Source organism: Phascolarctos cinereus, unplaced genomic scaffold (assembly GCF_003287225.1).
Source record: "Phascolarctos cinereus isolate Bilbo 61053 unplaced genomic scaffold, phaCin_HiC Scaffold_5;HRSCAF=322, whole genome shotgun sequence".
In the NCBI taxonomy this organism is placed as follows: domain Eukaryota; kingdom Metazoa; phylum Chordata; class Mammalia; order Diprotodontia; family Phascolarctidae; genus Phascolarctos; species Phascolarctos cinereus.
The window spans coordinates 336804403-336826172 of record NW_027555958.1 but is presented as its reverse complement, the minus strand read 5'-3'; the positions used below and the strand labels follow the sequence as shown (position 1 = coordinate 336826172).

Below are 21770 nucleotides of genomic sequence, written 5' to 3'. Positions count from 1 at the left end.
TTTTTGCCTCATAAAGCTAGAAAGCTGTCAAAGCAAAACATCTATAGAAAGTTTGGCATGAGACCCCAGCTCAGTCACACTGTTTCAGGAATATTCTGTCTGGAGGACACAAATAGAAAGTGTAACATTTTTTTGTGTTTCTATAATTGTTAAACATCAGTAATAGGATTCAAATACGATAGTTCCTCTAACGCTTTTGAGTCCTCAGTGTGCTGTAGATGGATTTTAAAATGGCACTTAAAAAGAAGTTTGGAAGAGCAGCTAGTTCAGACACACTGAGGCAATCTGTGCTGGAGGCAATGTAATCTTGAAGGTGTTAAGGGGTTATTTTGCACAATGACTTAGGGAAGGGAAACTCAGACAAAAAATCATAAAAATCACAGGTGGTATATTGTCATCAGTCTTCTTTTTTAGGTATCAATAACTGCTAACCTATATACCTATTTTCTCTTCTTATAAAATCATTATGAGAATGATCTAAAAATATATTGAGGGTATCATCAATTAAAGCATAAGAAAGAAACAATCAGGTTTTCAAAATCAGTTTTCTATAGCAGACCACAGGTTTTTGGTCATAGAAATCACTGAAAGGTACAAAGAATGTGTGATTCTACTGTATTTTTTGATTATCAAAAAAGCATTTGGCTTGGTAGTTCAAAATGCTACCTTAAAAAAAGCCTCTCCTCCATATGCTTCTCATACATATGCTAAAATACCACACAGGTTTCTTAGTAAAATGAACCAGAGAAATTACTCTTTTCAAGGATTTCTTAGCATCAAATGAGGAATACAACAGGTGGACAAGATCTCTCAAGATGTTCACTTCTTCGATGGAATATATCCTAGGCAAAGTCCAAATGGAAAAGGGATTACCTATACATGGCAGGGTGACCCAGATGTTTTATGTGGATGATATTGTGTTAATCAAGTCAAGCCCCAGAACATTACAGGGTCTCATTAGTGAGATACATGATTACTCGAGATTAGTCTTTATAATCCGTCAAGAAAAATTTAAGTGGCTAAGGATGAAAAACGTCTGTTGTCCAGACTACATATTGGATGGTTGGTCCATTGAGTCCCAGATATATAAGTATCTGTGACAGGTACTACAGGTGAATGGTTATTTGGGCCCAAAATGCAAGAAAAAGTCAAGAGCAGGATGTATTTAATTTGGGAAATTATGTAGTACTTTCAACAAACTCAAACTGGCCCCTCACACAAAAAGCCAACTTAAAAAAAAACACAACACATAAATGTACTATTAATGATTCTATAGGATTGTGAATCTTAAAATATTACAATTTCCGAAGAGCCAAAGTTGCCAGTGTCCCAAAGTTCAACTTAACCTGTGCATTTTGGGCACAGGTAGGTTAAAATATATTTGTACTAGGGAAGCATATATAAGAAGTAAAATCATTATGGAAATGTATAATCAGGAAGATGTGAGCTGGTAGGGCTGGTCATAGTGCAAGTGCTACAGATAAGGGATGGCTCACTTAAGTGGTATACCTAATATCTACAAAATAGAAAGATACTTAGAACGATGCTTCTAGTATTTTGATCATGTCCTTTGTAGAGGAGTTCTGGGAGAAGATGGGGAAAAAAAGTCATGCATGATGAGAAGATATGGACGAGTTGCTATTTGTATGGGTGGAGGATATAGCTACATTGTTAAGATCACAGATTCATTCAGTAAAATATTAATGCATTCCTGCAGCAATTCCACAAAAATCTGTTTGGGCAAATATTTAATGAACTGTGAGATACAGTGAAGTAGACTTCCTGGTCATGTAACCAACAAGATGGAGTACTAGACACTTTCATCAATCCTTATGACCTCTCAAAAATGGGAATTATATTAAAGAGATAAAGCAGTTTTAGCTTTCTCCAGACACCGGACAGCTTTCTCTAAGACACCAAGAGCTTTAGGTAATAATGCTTGTTTATTCAAGAAATTAAGGATTAAGCTTCTTTCTTAGACCTAGTATTCTCACTGACTCCTGCCACCAGGTACCATGGTCTGGCAAGGCTACACAAGGCTACACAAGGCTACACAAGTTTGCAACAAAACAAAACTCTGTGCACATATGTGCGTGTGCGTGCGTACACACGCATGCACACACACTCTCACTCCCTTTCCTCTTTGCCACAGAAAATCAAAAGACAGAAGCTCACTCCAGTAGGTTTACAGCATGGTGTTGCTCTGTGCCACAACAAAGCTCAGCCAGAGAACTGGGGCAGGATGCCAGTGTGTGTGGTATATCACTTAGACTGAGAGAAAGGGCCCAGCATTCATCGGGGGCCGTCTCTTTCCCCCCAGAAGTTACTTGGGGCAGAGACTGAGGCCAGTAGAGCATAAATTACCCCAGCGGGGGGGGGGGAGATGCTGAGACAGATTTAAGGTCTATCCTTTAGGGTAACAGTCATCAAAAAGGAAGAGTCAGAAAGTGAGAAATAAGAAAAAAAATATAGAAATTACCAAAGACCTTAACATAAGCAGATGAACCAAAAGGGAAGATGAGAATATGGCCTCCAGATCAGTTAACTGAGTCTAAATTTCTTTCACTAAATATTGCAAGTCAGAGGAAAATGATTCAATGCCTGATGAGGCAGAGAACCCTGTGGTTTACCAAGAGAACATGGAACTATAGCTGCATATTCCCCAGTGGTATGAAAGAGAAATAAGAATTGTGAAAAAAAGAATTTATGGCCTGCACAGTAGAAATAATTGACAGAAGAAAAAAAAGCTTGAATACACAGCAGAAAACTACTTAAAAAAAATGGGAGAACAGCTGACTGGGAATACAAATACATAGAAGTGAAGGATGATCTGGGAACAGAGAAGCAAAAAAACCCAGTAACCTTAAAACGAAGGTTGCAAAGGGGATGAACAAACACGAGATAACACTCTTTGATATCAAGTTACTATTTAGTTGGGAGTATTGTAAATCACCTTGTGAACATCATTACTTTGTAAAAGTCAGCTCTTAGTGTGTAGTTGATTTAAATCATTCAGTAATTTCTAAAAATTATTGACATAGGAGCTAAGGTAACTGTAAAAACTTTAGCCAAAAGAGTGAAAAAAAAATTACATAATTGTAGTACTTAGGATTGATGGTGCCAGTTAGGGTTATTGAGTTTCCTTATTCGGTGCTTAGTTTTTATTTGCTAAATATTTTAGAAAAATTCGTGAAAAGTTAATAAAATTAATGTGTTTTTGTTTTTTATTTTTTGCTTAACTGATTTAATATGCAAGAAATGATTTTTCCTCAGGGGAATAACTGATTTTGTGATTTTTTTTTTTACTTAGAACTTCTTGGATCAGATTATTGGCAAGATTTTTGAAGCAGGGTTCATTAACAACCAAGCATCCGTAAAATATTTAGTAGAATGGATTATTATATTGATTCTTCATAAATTTCCTCAGTTTCTTTCAAAGTTCTGGAATTGTTTTTGTTACGTAAGTAAATGACAGTTTTCATGTTTTGTTTAGAAGAGAATTTCACTCACTTAGTGGACCCATGTTTCATATTCCATAGCAAAATGTTTGATGAACTCAACTTTGAATTTGATGTAATACTTCATGAATAAGTAAATGGAAGGTATGAAAGAGAGAATAGTAATAGAGTTAACCTATCATGTTACTATTTAGTCTTGGTCTTACCAGTTAATGTTTACAAAACAAAAATCTGAAACAGCTTTTGTAAATATTAATTAGTAATCAGAATAGATTGGGTACTATATATCTATATGTAATTTATACACTCATGTATCAGGCAAACCCTTTGATTTGTTATTATGACATATTTAAATTATTGAAGGTTTTTATGTAAAGATTAGAGAGGCAGTGTCCCAGCCATCCTTAGTCATGAAACCTGGGTCCAAGTCCTGCCTCTGACATGTGCTAGACTCCCCCAAATACAAAGATTAATTCCAGATTTTATGATTGAAGAACTCTTAGAAAAACAGTGAAAAATATTCCTAAAATATCTGTCTTGTGCCTGTTACGAACATTTTTGTGTTGATTCCCTTATGTCCTTCAGTCTTTGATTATTCCAAAATGCAGCAAACTTTGTAATGTCTGTCATCATCCCCTTCCAGTCCATTTACTACTACCACCATTGCCTTCTTCATCTTTTTAAAATACATCTTTACATCTCTTTATTGCCCCCAAACCTTTAATAACTATCCCCTCCATTGCACCTCATAAAGGTCCTATGGCCTAGCAGAGCAATCAAGTCCCTCTGTATTCACAGTCAAACAGAACTTTACATCTTTGCTTTCCCCTGCTCCACTATTGGAATCTCCCGCTTTTTGTGGATACAGCCCATGCTTTCCTACGTTTGGTCTTTGATTCCCTCCATTCCCTTCTTCCAGAATAGACAGCTGCTCCTTTGCCTCTACACCAAACCCTACCTTTGTTTAACTGATTGATTTAAGTTACTTTTCCTCTGTGAAAACTTCCTCAGACTAGTCTGTTCCAGTGATTTGGCATACTCTTTTTGACCACTTATTTGACGGCTTATGCTATTTATATTGTAACTCTTGTGTTAATATCTTTAACTTTTCATGATTTTATAACCTTGTCTCCCTAGCTAGAATGTGAACTTCTCGAGGTTAGGGGTCGTGTCATATGCTTAATTATTTTGTATCCTTCATAGTGCTTGTACTGAATAAATACTTGCTCGATGCTGATTGATTCTTTTTCTCTAGGGTGAAGAAAAACTCAAAATGAGTATTTGTACATTTTTATCTGTTTTGTCACATTTGGATATCATTATTCAGAATATAACTGAGATGGTAAGTTTAAAATGTTTAAAGTAAAAAAATATACATCTTACATGTAGATCATCAATTTTTAAACATCTGTAGTAATTTTCTTGAAACAGAATACTTGATATTCTTTTCATTTTACCATCTTCCCTACTGTAAAATGTGTATGTGTGTGTGTGTGTGTGTGTGTGTGTATATATATGTATGGGGAGAGAGAGAGAGCTATCCTTTTTAAGAAAAAGTTAGATAAAAATCTAAATTTGTAGATAAACTACATTACTTGTAGATTAAAATTTTTTTTAATTTGGTTTTTATTTTCAGTCCAAATTCTCCCTCTTTTATTCCCCTCCCATCCAATATGATACATACTATACATGTAAAGTGATGCAAGACATATTTACACATTAGCCATATTCCAAATAAATCAGTAAATAAATAAAAGCAAGAAAAAGAGAGGAGGAGAAAAAATATACTTAATATGCCCCTTGAGTCTATCAGTTCTGTATCTGGAGGTGGATAGCATGTTTCATCCTAAGTTTTTTGGAGTTGTGGTGAACCATTACATTGATCAGAGTTACTAGTCTTTCATAGTTATTATCTTTTTAATATTGCTGTTATCGTGTATATTGTTCTCCTGGTTCTGCTCATTTTTTTTTTTTGCATGAGTTCATGTCAGTCTTCTCAGGTTTCTCTGAAATCATCTCCCTTGTCATTTCTTATAGCACAATAGTATTGTATCATATTCATATATCACAACTTGTTCAGCCATTACCCAACTGATGAGCATCCTTTTAGTTTCTGATTCTTTGCCACCACAAAAAAGCTGCTATAAATATTTGTGTACATAAGGTCCTTTTCATTTTTCTTTGATCTTTTTTGGATACAGACCTAGTAGCTGTATTGATTGGTCAAAGGGTATGCACAGTTTTATAGCCCTTTGGACATAGTTCTAGAATGCTTGGATAAGTTCACAACTCCACTAACAGTGCTTTAAGTGTACCTGTTTTGCCATATCCCCTCTAGTATTTGTCATTTTCTTTTTCTGTCATGTTAGCAAATCTGATTGGTATGAAGTGGTACTTCAGAGTGGTTTTAGTTTGCATTTCTCTGATTATTAGTGGTTTAGAGCATTTTTATCATGTGACTGTTGACAGCTTTGATTTCTTCTGAAAACTACCTGTTCATATCCTTTGACCATTTATCAGTTGAGGAATGGATCCCATTTTTATTAATTTGGCTCAGTTCTCTGCGTAGTTGAGAAATGAGACCTTTATCAGAGAAACTTGTTATAAAGGCCCACCACAACCCCAGTTTTCTGCTTATTTTGCTTGTGTTGGTTTTGTTTGTGCAAAACTTGTAAAATTTTATGTAATCAAAATTATCTTTTTCACTTTCTGTGAACCTCTCTATTTCTTGTTTATTCGTGAACCCCTTCCCCATCCATATATCTGACAGGAAATTTCCTCCATGTTCCCCTAATTTGCTTATGAGATCATTGTTATGTTGAACTCATTACCCATTTTGAGTTTATCTTGGTAAAGTGGAGAGGTTGATCTATGCCTAGTTTCTTCCAGACTGTTTTCCAGTTTTCCCAACAGTTTTTGTCAAATAGTGAGTTCTTGCCCCAGTAGCCGACATCTTTGAGTTTATCAACACTAGGCTACTGTGGGTACTGCTGAGGGCAGCTAGATGGCACAGTGGATATGGCACTGGGATTGGAATCAGGAAAACTCACCTTCCTAAGTTCAGATCTGGCCGGGGGTGGGTAGGGAGGGAAAGGAAAAGGACCAGGAGTTTAGACTGAATTGTTAACTAGTAGCAAGCTAGTATGAGTTCTAGAATAGTAACAAGATAGAAACAGTGTTTTGGTTTGTTTTTTGTTTTTGATTAGTCAGTGGGGTTAAGTGACTTGCCCAGGGTCACTCAGCTAGTAAGTGTATGTGTTTGAAGCTGAATCCAGGGCCGGTGCTCTATCCACTGCGCCACCTAGTTGCCCCAGAAACAGTGTTTTAAGATGTTTATTTTGGTAGGAAGGATTGGAGGCAAGGAGATCACCTATAAGTCAGTTGCGGTAATTGAAGCACAGAACATAAAACCCTGGACTAGTAGTGTCAGAACATTGAGGATATATTGAATTTGAGAATGGAAGAAGGGAAAGAGTACTGACTCTGGATCCAGAGGACCTAGATTCCAGTCCTGACTCTGGTGTTTTTTTTTGTCTGTTAGGTAGGTTGCTTAACTCCTCATCTGTGAGGACTGATGGAAATCTAGAACTGGAGGCCCATCTAATCTAACCCCTTTATATTACATATAGAGTCACAAAGGCCCAGGGAGGCTAAGTGACCTAGGTGGTTGTCAGGCAGGATTTGAACACAGCTCATTGTGGCTCCAGAGCAAGTGCTCTTAGATCTTGTCATCCTCTCTCATTTTCCAGATGGTGAAACTGAAGCCCCAAATGTGAATTGACTTGCTCACAGACATTTAGGTAATACATAAATAATAGGTAATAGGTGATGCATAGCAGATTGAGGAATTGAATGTCATCCCTTTGATTCCAAGTCTGTGTTCTTTCCGTTAGAAATCTACTATTCCTCTTTCACATGAAAGCCCTTTAGATATTTGAAAGATGGTTTTTAGGGTCTTTTGTGTCTTCTCTTTATTCTAAATATCTTCATTGAATACACGGTCCTAGGATAGTGTCTTGGGATCAAAAGAAGGCAAAAATATGCAATTTCTTAAGATTTATGTATATTTTGATGCTCTCAGTTGTAGAGGTGTTTTCTTTTTTGAGAACAAAGAGGGAAATTTGCTTAGAACAGCAATAATCATTTTCTTTTCTAAAATGTTTTATATATGCCTGCTAAAACCAACCAAATATTTCGGCATTGAAATAAAAAAAGTTTTTTTTTCTTAAGTAGTTCCAGAAATTGAGAGCATTGTTATTTTCATTTGCAAGGAATGTGGACAGAATTTTCATTCTGTTATTTAAAAATTAAGGAGCTGTTACTGTAGTAGAGTTTTGTCGTTATACTTTGCGATAAATGGCTTCTGTTACTACCAGCCAAAATAAGAACAACTCCCAGATACATACTGTAGCCACATTATCTACTTAAAATGAACGTCAGAAATTGAGCTGAATGTCTGTTTCCTTTTTTAGTCTTCCTCTTTTATCTTTAGCTTCTGTCTTTTGTAGTTTGTCCTATTGATTCTTCCATTATAATAAATCTCAATTTTGCCATTTTCTTTTCATTCCCATTGCCCCATTCCAAACCCCATGTATATTGTTTGTGCCTAGACCATTACATCATTCCTTTTGCTGCCCACCTAGACTATGTCTAGCAGATACCACCTCCAAACTTAGACCATACCCTAAAGAAATGATCTTCTACCTCTAAAGTCAGTTTGGTCCATCAGAACTTTTCCTACTACCCTATCCTATCTCCTAACTCTTCAGAACTGACCTGGTCATTTAACTACTAAGTCTTAGCTGTTGGTGTTATTCTTTGCACTCTGTGCCCTGTGGTCTTTCCTCTAGTCAAGCAATTATACTTACCATTTTTCTTACTCATTTTGCTGTCTCCCACGTATATTATATATAACCATTGGTGGTACTATTCACTTCTTACCCTTTAGTCATAATTTTGAAGATTTTTTCCTCGTGGTAGTCCATATTTTCTTTTATCCTAAAAAACTTAGCTTTCCTTCTTATGTTTATGGAACCTTATAAGACCCGATTCTGATCAATGTAACTAGTTGGTCCTTTTTTGTTTCTCTGTCTGTCTGTGTGTATGTGTGTGTGTGTGTGTGTGTGTGTGTGTGTGTGTGTGTGTGTGTGTGTGTATGTGTATTTAGCCACTCAAATATTTATTTCTAAATGTTTTGGTAAATGTCTGATAGTATACAATGATGTATTTTTTTTTTTGCTTTTTTGGCAAGGCAGTTGTGGTTAAGTGACTTGCCCAGGGTCACACAGCTACAACGTGTCAAGTGTTTGGTCTGAGATCGGATTTGGACTCAGGTCCTCCTGACTCCAAGGCCAGAGCTCTATCCTCTGCGCCACCTAGCTGCCACTAAAATGATTTTTTTTTAAATATAAATTTGTTTATTTTTAGTTTTCAACATTCACTTCCACAAGTTTTTGAGTTCCAAATTTTCACCCCATCTCCCCCCTCCCCCCACCCCAAAATGTCATGCATTCTGAATATCCCTTCCCCTAGTCTGTCCTCTCTTCTATCTCTCTCCCCTTCTCTTATCCCCTTCCCCTTCTATTTTCCTGTAGGGCAGGACAGACTTCTGTACCCCATTTCCTATATTTCTTATTTCCCAGTAGCATGGGAAAACTTTTTTTAAAAAACATTTGTTTTTAAAACTTTGGATTCCAAATTTTCTCCCTTCCTCCCTCCCCACTCACCCTCATTTAAAAGGCAAGCAACTCAATAGAGGTTGTACATGTGCAGTTATGCAAAACATGTCCATAGTAGACGTGTTGTGAAAAACTAACTCTATTTCCCTTAATCCTATCCTGCCCTCCCATTTATTCTATTCTTTCTTTTGACCCTGTCCCTCCTCAGAAGTATTTACTTCTGATTACCCCTTTCCCAATCTGCCCTCCTCTCTATCATCCCCCTGTTCTCTTGTCCCCTTCTCCCCCTATTTTCCTGTAGGGTAAGACAGATTTCCATATCCAATTAAGTGTGTATGTTATTCCCTCCTTAAGCCAAATTCTATGAGAATAAGATTCACTCATTCCCTCTCACCTTCTCCTGTTTCCCCCCCACTGTAAAAGCCTCTTCTTTTCTGTTTTTTGTGAGATAATTTACCCCGTTCCCTCTCCCTTTCTCCTTCTTCCAGTATAATCCTCTCTCACCACTTAATTTTATTCTCCAGATATGACCCCTTCATCTTCAACTCATCCTGTGCCCTCTATCTATATCTATCTATATCTATATACATACACACACACGTACACACATATATACATATAATTTTTTCCCTCCAACTACCCCTAATACTGACAAAGGTCTCATGAGATTATAAATATCATCTTTCCATGCAGGAATGTAAACAGTTCAATCTTAATAAGTCTCTTATGATTTCTCTTTCCTGTTTACCTCTTCATGTTCCACTTGAGTCCTGTATTTGAAAGTCAGATTTTCTATTCACCTCTGGTCTTTTCATCAAGAATGCTTGAAAGTCCTCTATTTCACTGAATGACCATTTTTTTTCCCCTGAAGGATTATACTCAGTTTTTCTGGGTAGGTGATTCTTGGTTGTAATCCTGTCTCCTTTGCCCTCCGGAATATTACGTTCCATGCCCACCGGTTCTTTAATGTAGAAGCTGCTAAATCTTGTGTTATCCTGATTGTGTTTCCACAATACTTGAACTGCTTCCTTCTGGCTGCTTGTAATATTTTCTCCTTGACCTGGGAACTCTGGAATTTGGCTACAATATTCCTAGGAGTTTTCCTTTGGGGATCTCTTTCAGGAGGAGATTGGTGGATTCTTTCAATTTCTATTTTGCCCTCTGGTTCTACTATATCAGGGCAGTTTTCCTTGATAATTTCTTGAAAGATGATGTCTAGGCTCTGTTTTTGATCATGGCTTTCAGATAGTCCAGTAATTTTTAAATTCTCTCTCCTGGATCTATTTTCCAGGTCAGTTGTTTTTCCAATGAGATATTTCACATTGTTTTCTAATTTTTCATTCTTTTGGATTTGTTCTACTGTGTCGTGATTTCTCATAAAGTCGCTATCTTCCAATTGCTCTATTCTAATTTTTAAGGAAGTATTTTCTTCAGTAATTTTTTGGACTTCCTTTTCCATTTGGCCAATTTTTCTTTTTAGGGCATTTTTCTCCTCATTGGCTTTTTGGACCTCTTTTGCCATTTGGGTTAGGCTATTTTTTATACAATGATTCTTGATACGTATTGATGAGTGACTGAAAAAGGAACCTAATGCCAATTTAAAATGTGCTATAGGCGTGCTGACCAAGTGATTTAACTCCTTGACTATCTTGTCAGTACAGATTCCCCTAAACTGATTATTAGCAACTTTTGTTTGACTTTTAAGATAGGTCTAGGCCAGTAAAGATTTCCACCTGGCAGGAGCATCTGAGGAGCTACTTTAGTAAGTAACAAAAAAAAAAATCTCAACATACTTTTATTTAAAAGTTTGGCTCTTGTTTCCACATTTAAATAAAGTAAGCTTTTCCTGAATAGTTGTTAACTCTGCCCTAACAATATTCTTCTCACTATTCTAAAGTAAACCTTGTGATTTATAAGGAAAACCCAATTAGTATTTTAATGGGAAGTTTTGGTTTTATGTAGGAAAATGAGTGTGACATCGTGGATAGGATACATCATTTGGCTTGCGCAACTCTCTTTCCTTAAAATCTATGATCTAGTCAAATTGGCCTTCTCTGTCTTCTTCAGCTGTGGTGCTCTTACCTCCCATCTCTGAGCGTTTGCACTGCTTTTAACTCTGTATTACTTGTCTTCTCCATTGGAATGTAAGCTTCTTTTGAGTAGGTGTTGTTTCATTCTTTGTACTTTTATTCCTAATGTCTAGTGCAGTGCTTGCTATATAGTAGGCACTTAATAAATGCTTGTTGATAATCAAGATTCTGATATTCCAGTATCATTTTTGCCACTGAGTCACTATGTAATCTATAAAAGACAGCTTTGTACATTTCATTTTCCTTTCCAGACCCTCTACTGACCTCATAGGGATGTTAAAATATGGATAGAAAACACATTTACTGAGCACTTAATGTGTGAAAAGCACACTGTATCAGATACTAAGAAAGAGACCTAATTTAGGCAAAAGGATCCCTGCCTTCAGACAATCTACTGTTTAAATGCTTTTAATTTATCAGGCATAAGATCTATGTACAGCCTGTGATTGTGGTATTATTATAATGGAAAAATCTCTTGGTTACTTTTCTAGAGTAGGGTTTAGGATACATAGTTAGTAGAGCTTTATTTTTTAATTTAATTTTCTTAATAGTCATTTTACTTTTTCTTACAAACTGGTATAATTTTACAAGATTAGTGGGCAATGGTGTCAGTTTCTGTGAAGGGCGAATAGTCTTTGAGTTTACTGAAATAGGATATGAGAAAGCTAAATTGCCTTGTTATTTTCCTTTATACATCTTAATTTCCTACTACTTCCTTAGTGTTGAGAACAAGTTGATTAAAGAAGACATAGTAGCTAAAACATCAGTAATAATTTAGCTCTTTAAGTGGTATCCTACTTTGTAAATACTTGTAATTTTGTCACTTGGATAGCTCTTAAAGGTTATTCCAACTTGCAGTTAGAGAAAAGGTGATAGGAATAGTTGGAGCTAAACTTTAACAAACACTTCAGTGACCTTGGGCAAATCATTCTAATTCTTTGGGCCTCATCTGGAGAATAAAGGGGCTGGATTAGGTGAACTTTTAAGATTCCATCCAGTTAATGCCCCATGAGTCTAAGGTATTTCAGTTAATCAGTAAGCATTTATTAATTAAGCTCTTTATATGTGCCAGGCCACCGTGTTAAGTTCTGGGGTTACATGGAAAGACAAAAAACAGTCCCTGCCCTAGAGGAGCTCACAGTCATTATAATGGGGGAGACAACAGGCAAATAGCTATGCACAGACATGCTTACATACATGATAAAAGGAAATAATCGGGGGGCGCCACTAGAATTTAGTCCAAAATAGCCTAAGTACTGAAGTGTTTTTTTTAAAGCATTAAATAACCAAGGAATTGAGAGAACATTTTTTTTCCTTCTCAAGATGCAAATGTAAAAATACCTAATCTAAAAAGAAGTGGTTGCATTGGTTTGTTAATTTTTTTGAGTCCTAATAGAAAGTATGTTATTATAATTATTACTACTTATTTGTACCTAACTCCTTATTCATTGTAGGCTTTTGAGGTAGCTGGTATGAGTGTTTTTATTTCCACTTCATTGATAAGGAAACTGAGGCACAGAGCGCTTAAGTGACCTGACTTTCAGCCACTAAACACCAAACCCAAATCCTCTTATTCCAAGTCCTGTTCCCCCTTTACTAATATGGACTCACTATCATTCCTTAACCTTTTTTGCTCAGCTGGTAATGGAAAATGATTTGTGTCTAAATTTGAAGATTCTCTTTGCCCTTTCTTCTAGAAACCAGTTCTAAAACAAGCTCTTACTGTTGTACTCCAGTGGTGTTTCAATCATAATTTTAGTGTTCGACTGTATGCTTTATTAGCTCTTAAGAAAATCTGGGCTATGTGCAAAGCTTTGCACATAGAGGAGTTTGATGCTTTGACTGCTGTTATAGAATCCAGCCTTCATCAAGTAGAAAACATGCATGGAGCAGGGTAGGTAAAATTTTATAATTAGTGCTCTGTTTATTTCTGTTATAGTTAAGCTAAAAGATGATATTGGTCCTCTAATATTTTTGCCAGATTGTAGCTGTTTCGTTTTCCTTTATTTTAATGTTGTATTGGATAGACTATGGAGATACTAAAACTACTCAGTAAATTCTAATTTGTCCAGTTTAATGGTAATTTTATTTACATTGAGCCTGATTTTTAACTTTTGTTAATTTTATACTTCTAAACCCTTTATTTTTATATCCTTTTTTATGTATCATCAATTTCAGGATTTTTTGTACAAAATACCATTATGCAGAGTTTATTTTGGTTGTATGTGTTAGACTTTGCTTCAATAGATTATAAACTTATTTGAGGTGCTGCTAAATACTTGTTGATTGGTTATAGAAGTAATAAGAATTCTAGAAAAAACTTGTCATCAGATCATAGGATTTAGAGATAAATAGGGATCTTGGAAATCATTGAATCTAACCCATTCATTTTGCAGACGAGGAAACTGAGACTCAAATAAGTAAAGCAGCTTGTCACAGAGTGAGAACTCAGACCCAAATCTTCTGACTCCAATTCCAGTCCTGCTTTTACTGTGCTTGTTTCTCTCTCTACATCAGTGGAGTTAGTAGGCTTCCTAAGTCTCCATTTATAATTAGCTTGAGAATGCTGAAAGACTTAATAATTTCTAGAGGCTTGGGAAATGAATGTAGCCAATTATTAAAAGTGCTGATTATTTAGTGTTAAGGCACTAAAAGAAACAGCTTGACATAGTAGATAGAGAGCTAGTCTTGGAGCCAAGGAAATCACATATCTAGTGTGTGACTGTGAGCAAGTCACAACCTTTATGTAGTGCTTTTACATGAGAACTTGAAGGAATATATTTTATTAGTACTTGAAACATAGGTAGCTGATATAAAATTTGAAATTATGTGAATTATGTGAACTAGTGATATATAGTATTTACAGTTTTAATCATCACAAAGGAAAGTATTTCAAGCAGTCAGTCAGTAAACATTTATTAAACATCTACTATGTGCCAGGCACTATGCTAAGTGTAAGGGATACAAAGACAGGCAAAAGACCATCCCTTTTCTCAAGGACCATACCGTATAGTGGGGGAGACAACAAGGAAACAGATATATACAAGTAAGCTATTTACAGGATAAATATGAAATAATTGAGAGAGAATGCACTAAAATTAAGAGAGGTTGGGAAAGGCTTCCTGTAGTAGATGGGATATTAGTTGGGACTTAAAAGAAGTCAGAGAAGGCAATAGAGAGGTGAGGAGGGAGACATGATTCTAGGCGTGAGGGACATCCAGAGAAAATGCTCATGGGTGAGAAATGGAGTCTATCAAAACAGCAAGAAGTCCAGTGTTACTATATTGAAGAGTACATGGGGGGCAGGCTTCCCTTCTATAAGGTATAAGAAGACTGAAAGGATTGGGGAAGAGGTACAGGTTTTGAAATGCTTAGAACACTGAAACAAGATTAATAATTGATCCTGGAGGTGATATGGAGCCACTGGAATGTATAGCTTTAAGAGCTGAATGGAAGATGGACTGCAATGGAGAAAAACTTGTGGCAGTCAGATCAACCAGAATGCTGTTGCTGAAGTCCAGCTGTGAGGTGGTTGGGCAGTGCAGTGTCAGAGTAGAGAATGTAGTGTATGCAGGACATGTTAAGAAGGTAAAATCAACCGGCCTTAGAAGCAATAGGTAGGTTAGAGTAAGGGGTCAGGGATGACACCTGGGTTGTAAACCTGAATGGCTGGGAGGCTGGTGGAATCTTCAGTAGTAATAGGGAACTTAGAAAGTTCGAAGTCATAAAGAGGGTAGAGTTTGTGACAGTAATGATGATGAGTGCAGTTTTGGACATGCTGAGTTTAAGACATCCATTTTGAGGTGTTTAATAAGCAGTTGGAGGTGTGAGGCTGCAAGTCCTCAGACAAGTTAGAGTTGCGTAAGTAGATTTGAAAACTATCTGCTTATAGAAGATAATTGAATTCAATAGGAGATCTGATGAGATCACTAAGTGAAATAGTTTGGAGGGAGAAGAGTAGAGATTAAAGCCCAGGACAGAGCCCTGTGGGACACCCAACAGCCAAGATTAGTGGTTGTGGCTTGGATGAGGATCCAGCAAAGGAGACTGAGAAGAAATGGTCCATTAAGTAACAAAAGAATAGTACCTAGTAATGTCATGAAAACCTAGTAGGAAGAGGCTGTCAAGGAGAAGAGTATGGTAACAGTGTGAAAGGCTACAGAAAAGACAAGGATGAAGAGTGAGGAAAGGCCATTCATTGTTTTTGACAATTGAAAGATTGTTAGTAACTTCAGAGAGATCAGTTTTAGTTGAATGAAGTCAGGAGAGTTAAGAAGAATCAGAGGAAAGAAAGTGGAGGCATCTCTCGTAGGTAGCTTTCTCATAGAGTTTAGCTGCAAGAGAGAGAAGAGAGCTAGGGACAATAGCCTTTAGCTGTTGGAAAGGATGGACTGAGTGAGGGATTTTGAGGATGAGGAAGACGTGGGCATGTTTATAGGCAATAGGGAAGCATCTAGTAGACAGAGAGATTGAAAATAATGAGAGGGGCCAGTCTGCAGGTGATGATTGTATAGAATGGGATCACTTACGTACGTACAATACTTGGCCTTGGCAAGAAGAAGAGCCAGCTGTTCAACATGAGAAAGGGGTGAAAAAATGGCAGAAGGCATTTGGGTGAAACCTGAGATAAGGAAGAGGGGAGAGGATCTTTCTTCTTTTAAAAGGAACATCTTTCTCCTTTTTTCAACAACAAAAAAAGTGAATGTCCTCGATTTTTATATGAAACAAGTTTCTCAGCCAGGAGAATCAGGGAGGGGGAGAGGTTTGTGGAGGATAAAAAGTTTTGGAAGAGCTCTTGTGATAGGTGGAATACTAAATTAATTAAGGAAGTATAAAAGGATTTCCTTGCTTCATTGAGGACCTAGTTGAAGCATAAATTTGTGGTGGACTCCTTCAGCAGGGTTTAATCTTTCTTCAGCTTCACTCAGTAGCACATGTGTAGGAGCAAATGCAGCAGGTGATGAGAGTGATTCAAAGAGTCAGTCAGTACCTGGTACTGGTACATTGTACTTGGACCATATTATCTTAGCATTCTACAGAAATGCATTCAATGAGTGAGGACTGATTTTGTCTAACAAATGGCCATTTGAACAATATTTCTGCATTTTACAAAACCATGCTTGAGGACAATGACCGTTATTGGTGCCCACTGTCCCTTTTATCATATCATAAATAACTTATTTAATTTAGTACCATGAAAAATTCATCCTTTAGGACAATCTTCTGTGCTCACCTTATCACTTATTTATAAGACTTTATAAATTAAATTATCTCCCTTAGTTATTAGGAAATAGGTAAGTTTAGCACTTAATTGCAGTAATTTATCATTTACATTATCTGCTCAGATCTATTTCTGTGCACCTTTCCTTTGTCTTTGTTTAATTTTTCTTTTAATTGATTTATTTTATATTTTATTAAGCTATCTTAGATTTTTTTTTGGAAATGAGCCTATAAATCCTAAATAAGTGATCTGCTTGACATCCCCCTAACAAGCAAATCGAATCGAAGAACTAGAACATGTTCTCTTGCAAATAAGTCTTCATTATATTTCAGCATTTTTTATTATACTGGCTAGTCCAATTTAGAACTCAAAAGGAACGAATAAACATTTGCTCCATATAATTCCAGTTTTTCTTAATAAAAAACTTATGGTGGACAATTAGTCATCTTTATGTACAAAAAGAGGATTTTTGCTGTTTCTTGGGTGGTTTTTTTTATATGTAGTTATATTAGTTTATTATTTGCTTTTGAACTATCTGGCATGGTGCAAAGAAGAGCACTGAATTTGAAGTTAAAGGCTGCCGGTACAAAACCTGGTTCTGCCTCTCAGAGTACTACTATCTGCATGACTTTGCGAAGTCACTTCACTGCTTGATCATTTTTCTCATTTGTAAAATGAGGATGTACCCTAAGTGACCCCTAAATCCTTTCCAGTTTGAAAATCTGTGATCTGTTCTTTCTCCCACTCCCACTTAGAATGTATTTTGAGAAAACTAGTAAGCTTATTTTCACATGTAGATTTAGATAAACTTTATATAATAAGGCCAATTAGATCTGTGAACAAGTAGATAAAAAATTATGTTTGTTCCAAAATTTCCAGTTTTTTCTTTCTGTTTGGTGGTCGTGATAAGGGTGTTAAAGTTAAGTAAGGGCATCTGAGGTAGCTGGGCCTTTACATATTGAGTCACAGAAAAAAAAATTGAGCATTAGTGATATGACAAAATTTGTAATTCTGTATTTATTTTCCAGTTTTCAAGAATATTAGACATATCCAGATTATTATAGCCATTTTACTAATATAATCATTTAATTGGTCACGAAGCTGATGGTAAGTTTCTAGCTATCTGTGTCTTGACTTCTCAAAACTGCAATTTTTACTCACATTCTTGATTTTAAGAAACAAGGTACCTAGTCATCTGACAATGAGTCTTCATTTATTCACTTCAGATATGTGATATTGAGTATCCAATTAAAATTTTTCAGTTTATTATTGAAAAAAATTTCAGTTCATCACTTCCAGGTATCAGCAGGAATCTGTCCTAACTGTTCTTTGAAATGATCTCTTGCTTACTGTGAAATTGTTTTCTTGTAGTTTTTTCACCCTTTTTTGATTCTTATTACTTTTAGTTGGAGATAGGTCTGAGGATTGTTAGAGAAGGTTGATTGCCATACTAGGGGACCTAGATTCTTTTGTTAGCATAACTGCTGACTCATCTATGACCTTGGAGATGGAATTTCATATTTTTGGTCTTATTTCCTTTTCAGGGGTGTTGTAAGATTCAATAAAATGTATTTAAAAGGTTTTTAATTGTCTTGGAGAAATGTGCTTATATAGTGAGAATGACAAAGTTTCAGTTTCCTTTTAAAATATGTAGTAGCTCTTTAAGGTATCTAATTGATTATTTTCCCTCTAACTAGAGTTGTAAAACTCAGCTATCTCTCACAGTATCATATGTGTGTGTGTGTGTATATATATATATATATATATTATATATATATATATATATATATTATTTATTTATTTATCCATCCATTCATGCATTCATTTATTTATTTTTTTGATTCTCAGGAATGCCAAAAAAAATTGGCAAAGAATTCAAGAGCATTTCTTTTTTGCAACGTTTCATCCACTTAAGGATTATAGCCTAGAGGTAAGCATAGAATTACATTCTAAAATTTTATTTGCTGTGCTCTTAACACTAACATTTTCTTCTTTTGTTGTCATGATTATTGAGGGGAGATAGGTTAAATTCTTTCCCCCCTGTTTACAAGCATCATCTTAGATTTTAAAATTCTGTTAACTTTGTTTCTTGTCATTTTGTAGATGACTTGCTTTTACATCACTCTTTAGTAGTGAAAATTGGCTAGTCATTTTCAATTTCTGTTTCTTAGGCAGTTTCTGGCTTGTAAACACTGGAAGGGAATGTTTAACTCTAAACAGAAATCTGTTCTGACATTAAAAGGAAATGAGTGAAAACATTTGTGCAGGTGAGATTTTGTTGTAATCAAGTCCATTATGATGAAAGAGTTCCATCCTTTTTTAAAACTATGCTTCTGTTTCTGGTTGGCTGAAATTCTAGAGCAAAAATTCTATATAGCAAATTATTTGGTAGTTGTGGAATTTGGTTTATAATTTTAAAAACAGGAACACCCCCCTCCAACATTTTTCTTGAAAACGGACAAATGACAACATGGTACAAAATGTCAGAAAATTATATAAACTATATGACTTTTCTGATTTTAAAAACTATAATAGTAATATTCTAGTTTTGAGTTTTGAACCTTCTGCTTTTATGTTTTGCTTTAAATAGTTCAAAAGTATCTATAACTTCAAGTATCTAAACATGCTATTTATTTAATAAGGTTGTAGATTTATGTTATTTATTGTTTGCCCATATTTTTAAATTCACCAATAAATGTGCTATGGTCTGTACTTTGGATTTTAATTATTGGAAATATTGGCCCAATTTTAGTTCTGTTATTAAAAATAGGAAGCAATTATTTAAAAAAAAAACCTCCAACATTCTCCGCTCTTTGTTCTTTCAAGTTCACAATGCTTTGACATCTTTCTGAAGGATTCACTTTATCACTATGTATTAATTGTCTTTTGTCAACATTCTTGTGGCCTGGTTGGATTAACTCCCTTGTTTATCTTTCTTTTACCCTTTTTTCCTACAATCTCATGTTCTTTTCCCTCTCCTTTCCATTACTCACATAAATTCAGTAAGTTAAAGGTCTATATAATGAGTACTATTAGATGTCAAAGTATAAAAATGATTCTCTTCCTCCCCCCTCCCACCCCCACTTCCCAAGAAAAAGGGGAAAGGAGGATGGAAAAATGAAATATAAATAAGCTAGTTTTTTATTAAATGTTCTCTGTGTTTGTATGTGTGTTAGGACATTTAAAATTTTAAGTCTTTTGAGGGCAGGGACTGTTTTTATATATCTGAGTTAGTGCTTAGTATTTTGGGTGCTTAATAAATGGTAAATAACAGTAATAATAATTATGCCAAGTAGAACTTCCACAATGACATGTTAAAGCATATGATGGCTTAAATAGTTTGAATTTTACCTATGTACTTCTAAAGCAAATGAGGATTGTATTTGCTAAGTAGGAATGTTACTTTTTTAGTCTTTCATATAATACAACACATTGTTATTAAGAAAATTGTTTTTTCACTGTTGGGTTTTATTTTTGCCCTGTGGGAACTACCATTAGTTTTCAGTAATTCAGAAATGTATTGTTTATGTATTATCCATGACCTTTCCTCTACTTCTTATTTTGCCATTTCGTGGCTTTACTTAGACCTCTTTCAGAAGGGGAAGAGGAGAAACAACTTTTTTTTATATTATTCTTTGTGGTAAAAGATTTGGTGAAGAAAGAGCTTGACACGAATAGCTTAACTGAAGCTTTTATATTTACTGCATTAGGAACTTCTAGAAATTGAAAAAAGAAGTTGAAGACATAGTCCCTATCCTCAAGTAATTTATGATGTACTTACAGAGCACAGGACCTACATATAGAACATAATTAGAGAATAAATAAGGCTAAAACAGTATATGTTCTATGTGTGTGTATGGGTATGTTTATAGTATGCTTATAGTCTGGCATACTCTATAGTTAATTAAGTTGACCATATAGAAATTCATAGAGCTATTTATTGTGCCTTCCATTTGTTTGCTTAAGGAAAGAAATTAAAATTTGTGAACAAATTGTCTTTTTCAGACCATATTTTATACCCTTCCACGCCTTTCAGAACTGGTTGAAGATGAGTGGATCACCATTGGTAAATTCATAAAATTCACTGACATTCCTACAGGTTCAGCATTTCAGTGGTACCTTTCTCAAACTGAACTTTGTGAACTAAAACCAAGTGACTGGTCTCAGCAAGATATAGGTAAAATGTGGTTATTTTTGTCTTCTTTTTGCTGTTGTTTTGGCTCCATCTTAGTGATTTGTTAGTTAATAAATGCACCTGAATTTTTTTCACCTCATCATATGCCAGTGAATTTTAATCTTCTACTTAGAGAAAAACTATTTAAGGTATATCTGTGAATTTTAGTAAACAGGGAATCTGTAATGTCATAACCTATAAGTGGAACCCTTCAATGTTAAACTCATTGGCTTTTATTTGAAAAATTGTTATAATTTGACATTCATTGAGGGCCTATAACATGATAAAGTATCAAAGGTAGGTTTAGGAATAATTCCTACCATACCATCTAAATTACATAGAGCAGTAAACCAGTAAGTCAAAACAGAAAGTTAACAGCAGTGTGAGTAAAGAGACACTGGAACGCATCATAAGACACATGTACGTACACACGTGCATGTATAATACACGTACACATACATATGTGTATATGCGTATGAACTTTGTAATCATAAAAATGCTTTGTAAAGGTAAGTTATATTCAAGAAAGTTCATTTCTGTGGGCTTCTGTCTGAAAGAATGAACTACTTCCTGAAGACTTTTCCAGCCTTTCTTCTTTATTCTAACCTTGCAGATGCTAAAATATTATAACAGGACAGTTTAAAGACAATAGACTTGTCCTGCTTTAATAAAACCTATATAAAACATTTGAATATAACCTATCCAATGGATGATTTATATTTCAAAAGATTCTTTATTGAGCAGAGGGATCTATTTTGTTTTTAAGTAGCAGGTTACCTAAGCATATATAAAATGATGATTTATAAAAACCTTTTCCAGGACACATTAAGTAAAGTACAGCTGTATTTAGAGGCATGTTGAATTAATGTTAAAAATACAACTCTGATAAACTATTGGTACCTTTTGGTTTAACATCACCTGCATTTCCCGGTGTGCCCCCTCACTTTTCCCCTTGCCAGAGATCTGTCCCTTAAAACTAAAAACAGAAAAAGAGGGGAAATGTTAACTTAAACATTGACTTAAAAAATGAATGAACTAATGAAACATTTAAAAATATTTTTTATTTCATTAAATATTTTCCAATTTTGTGCAAAAAAATTTTTAACATTCATTTAAAAAAATTTTTGAGTTCTAAATTCTCTTCCACTT

The 21770-nt window shown here is 35.2% G+C and overlaps 1 protein-coding gene across 1 annotated transcript in view; it reads left to right on the top strand.

Annotated features, from left to right (window-relative positions):
• The window catches only part of TARBP1 (tRNA guanosine 2 -O-methyltransferase TARBP1), an 82073-nt gene that overhangs the window by 50137 nt on the left and 10166 nt on the right, over positions 1-21770 (top strand). Inside the window, exons 22-26 of the mRNA XM_078156241.1 lie at positions 3311-3460; positions 4714-4800; positions 12924-13120; positions 18296-18377; positions 20453-20624. Of these exons, the coding sequence (XP_078012367.1) occupies positions 3311-3460; positions 4714-4800; positions 12924-13120; positions 18296-18377; positions 20453-20624 (688 nt within the window). The remainder of the gene's footprint in view (positions 1-3310; positions 3461-4713; positions 4801-12923; positions 13121-18295; positions 18378-20452; positions 20625-21770) is intronic.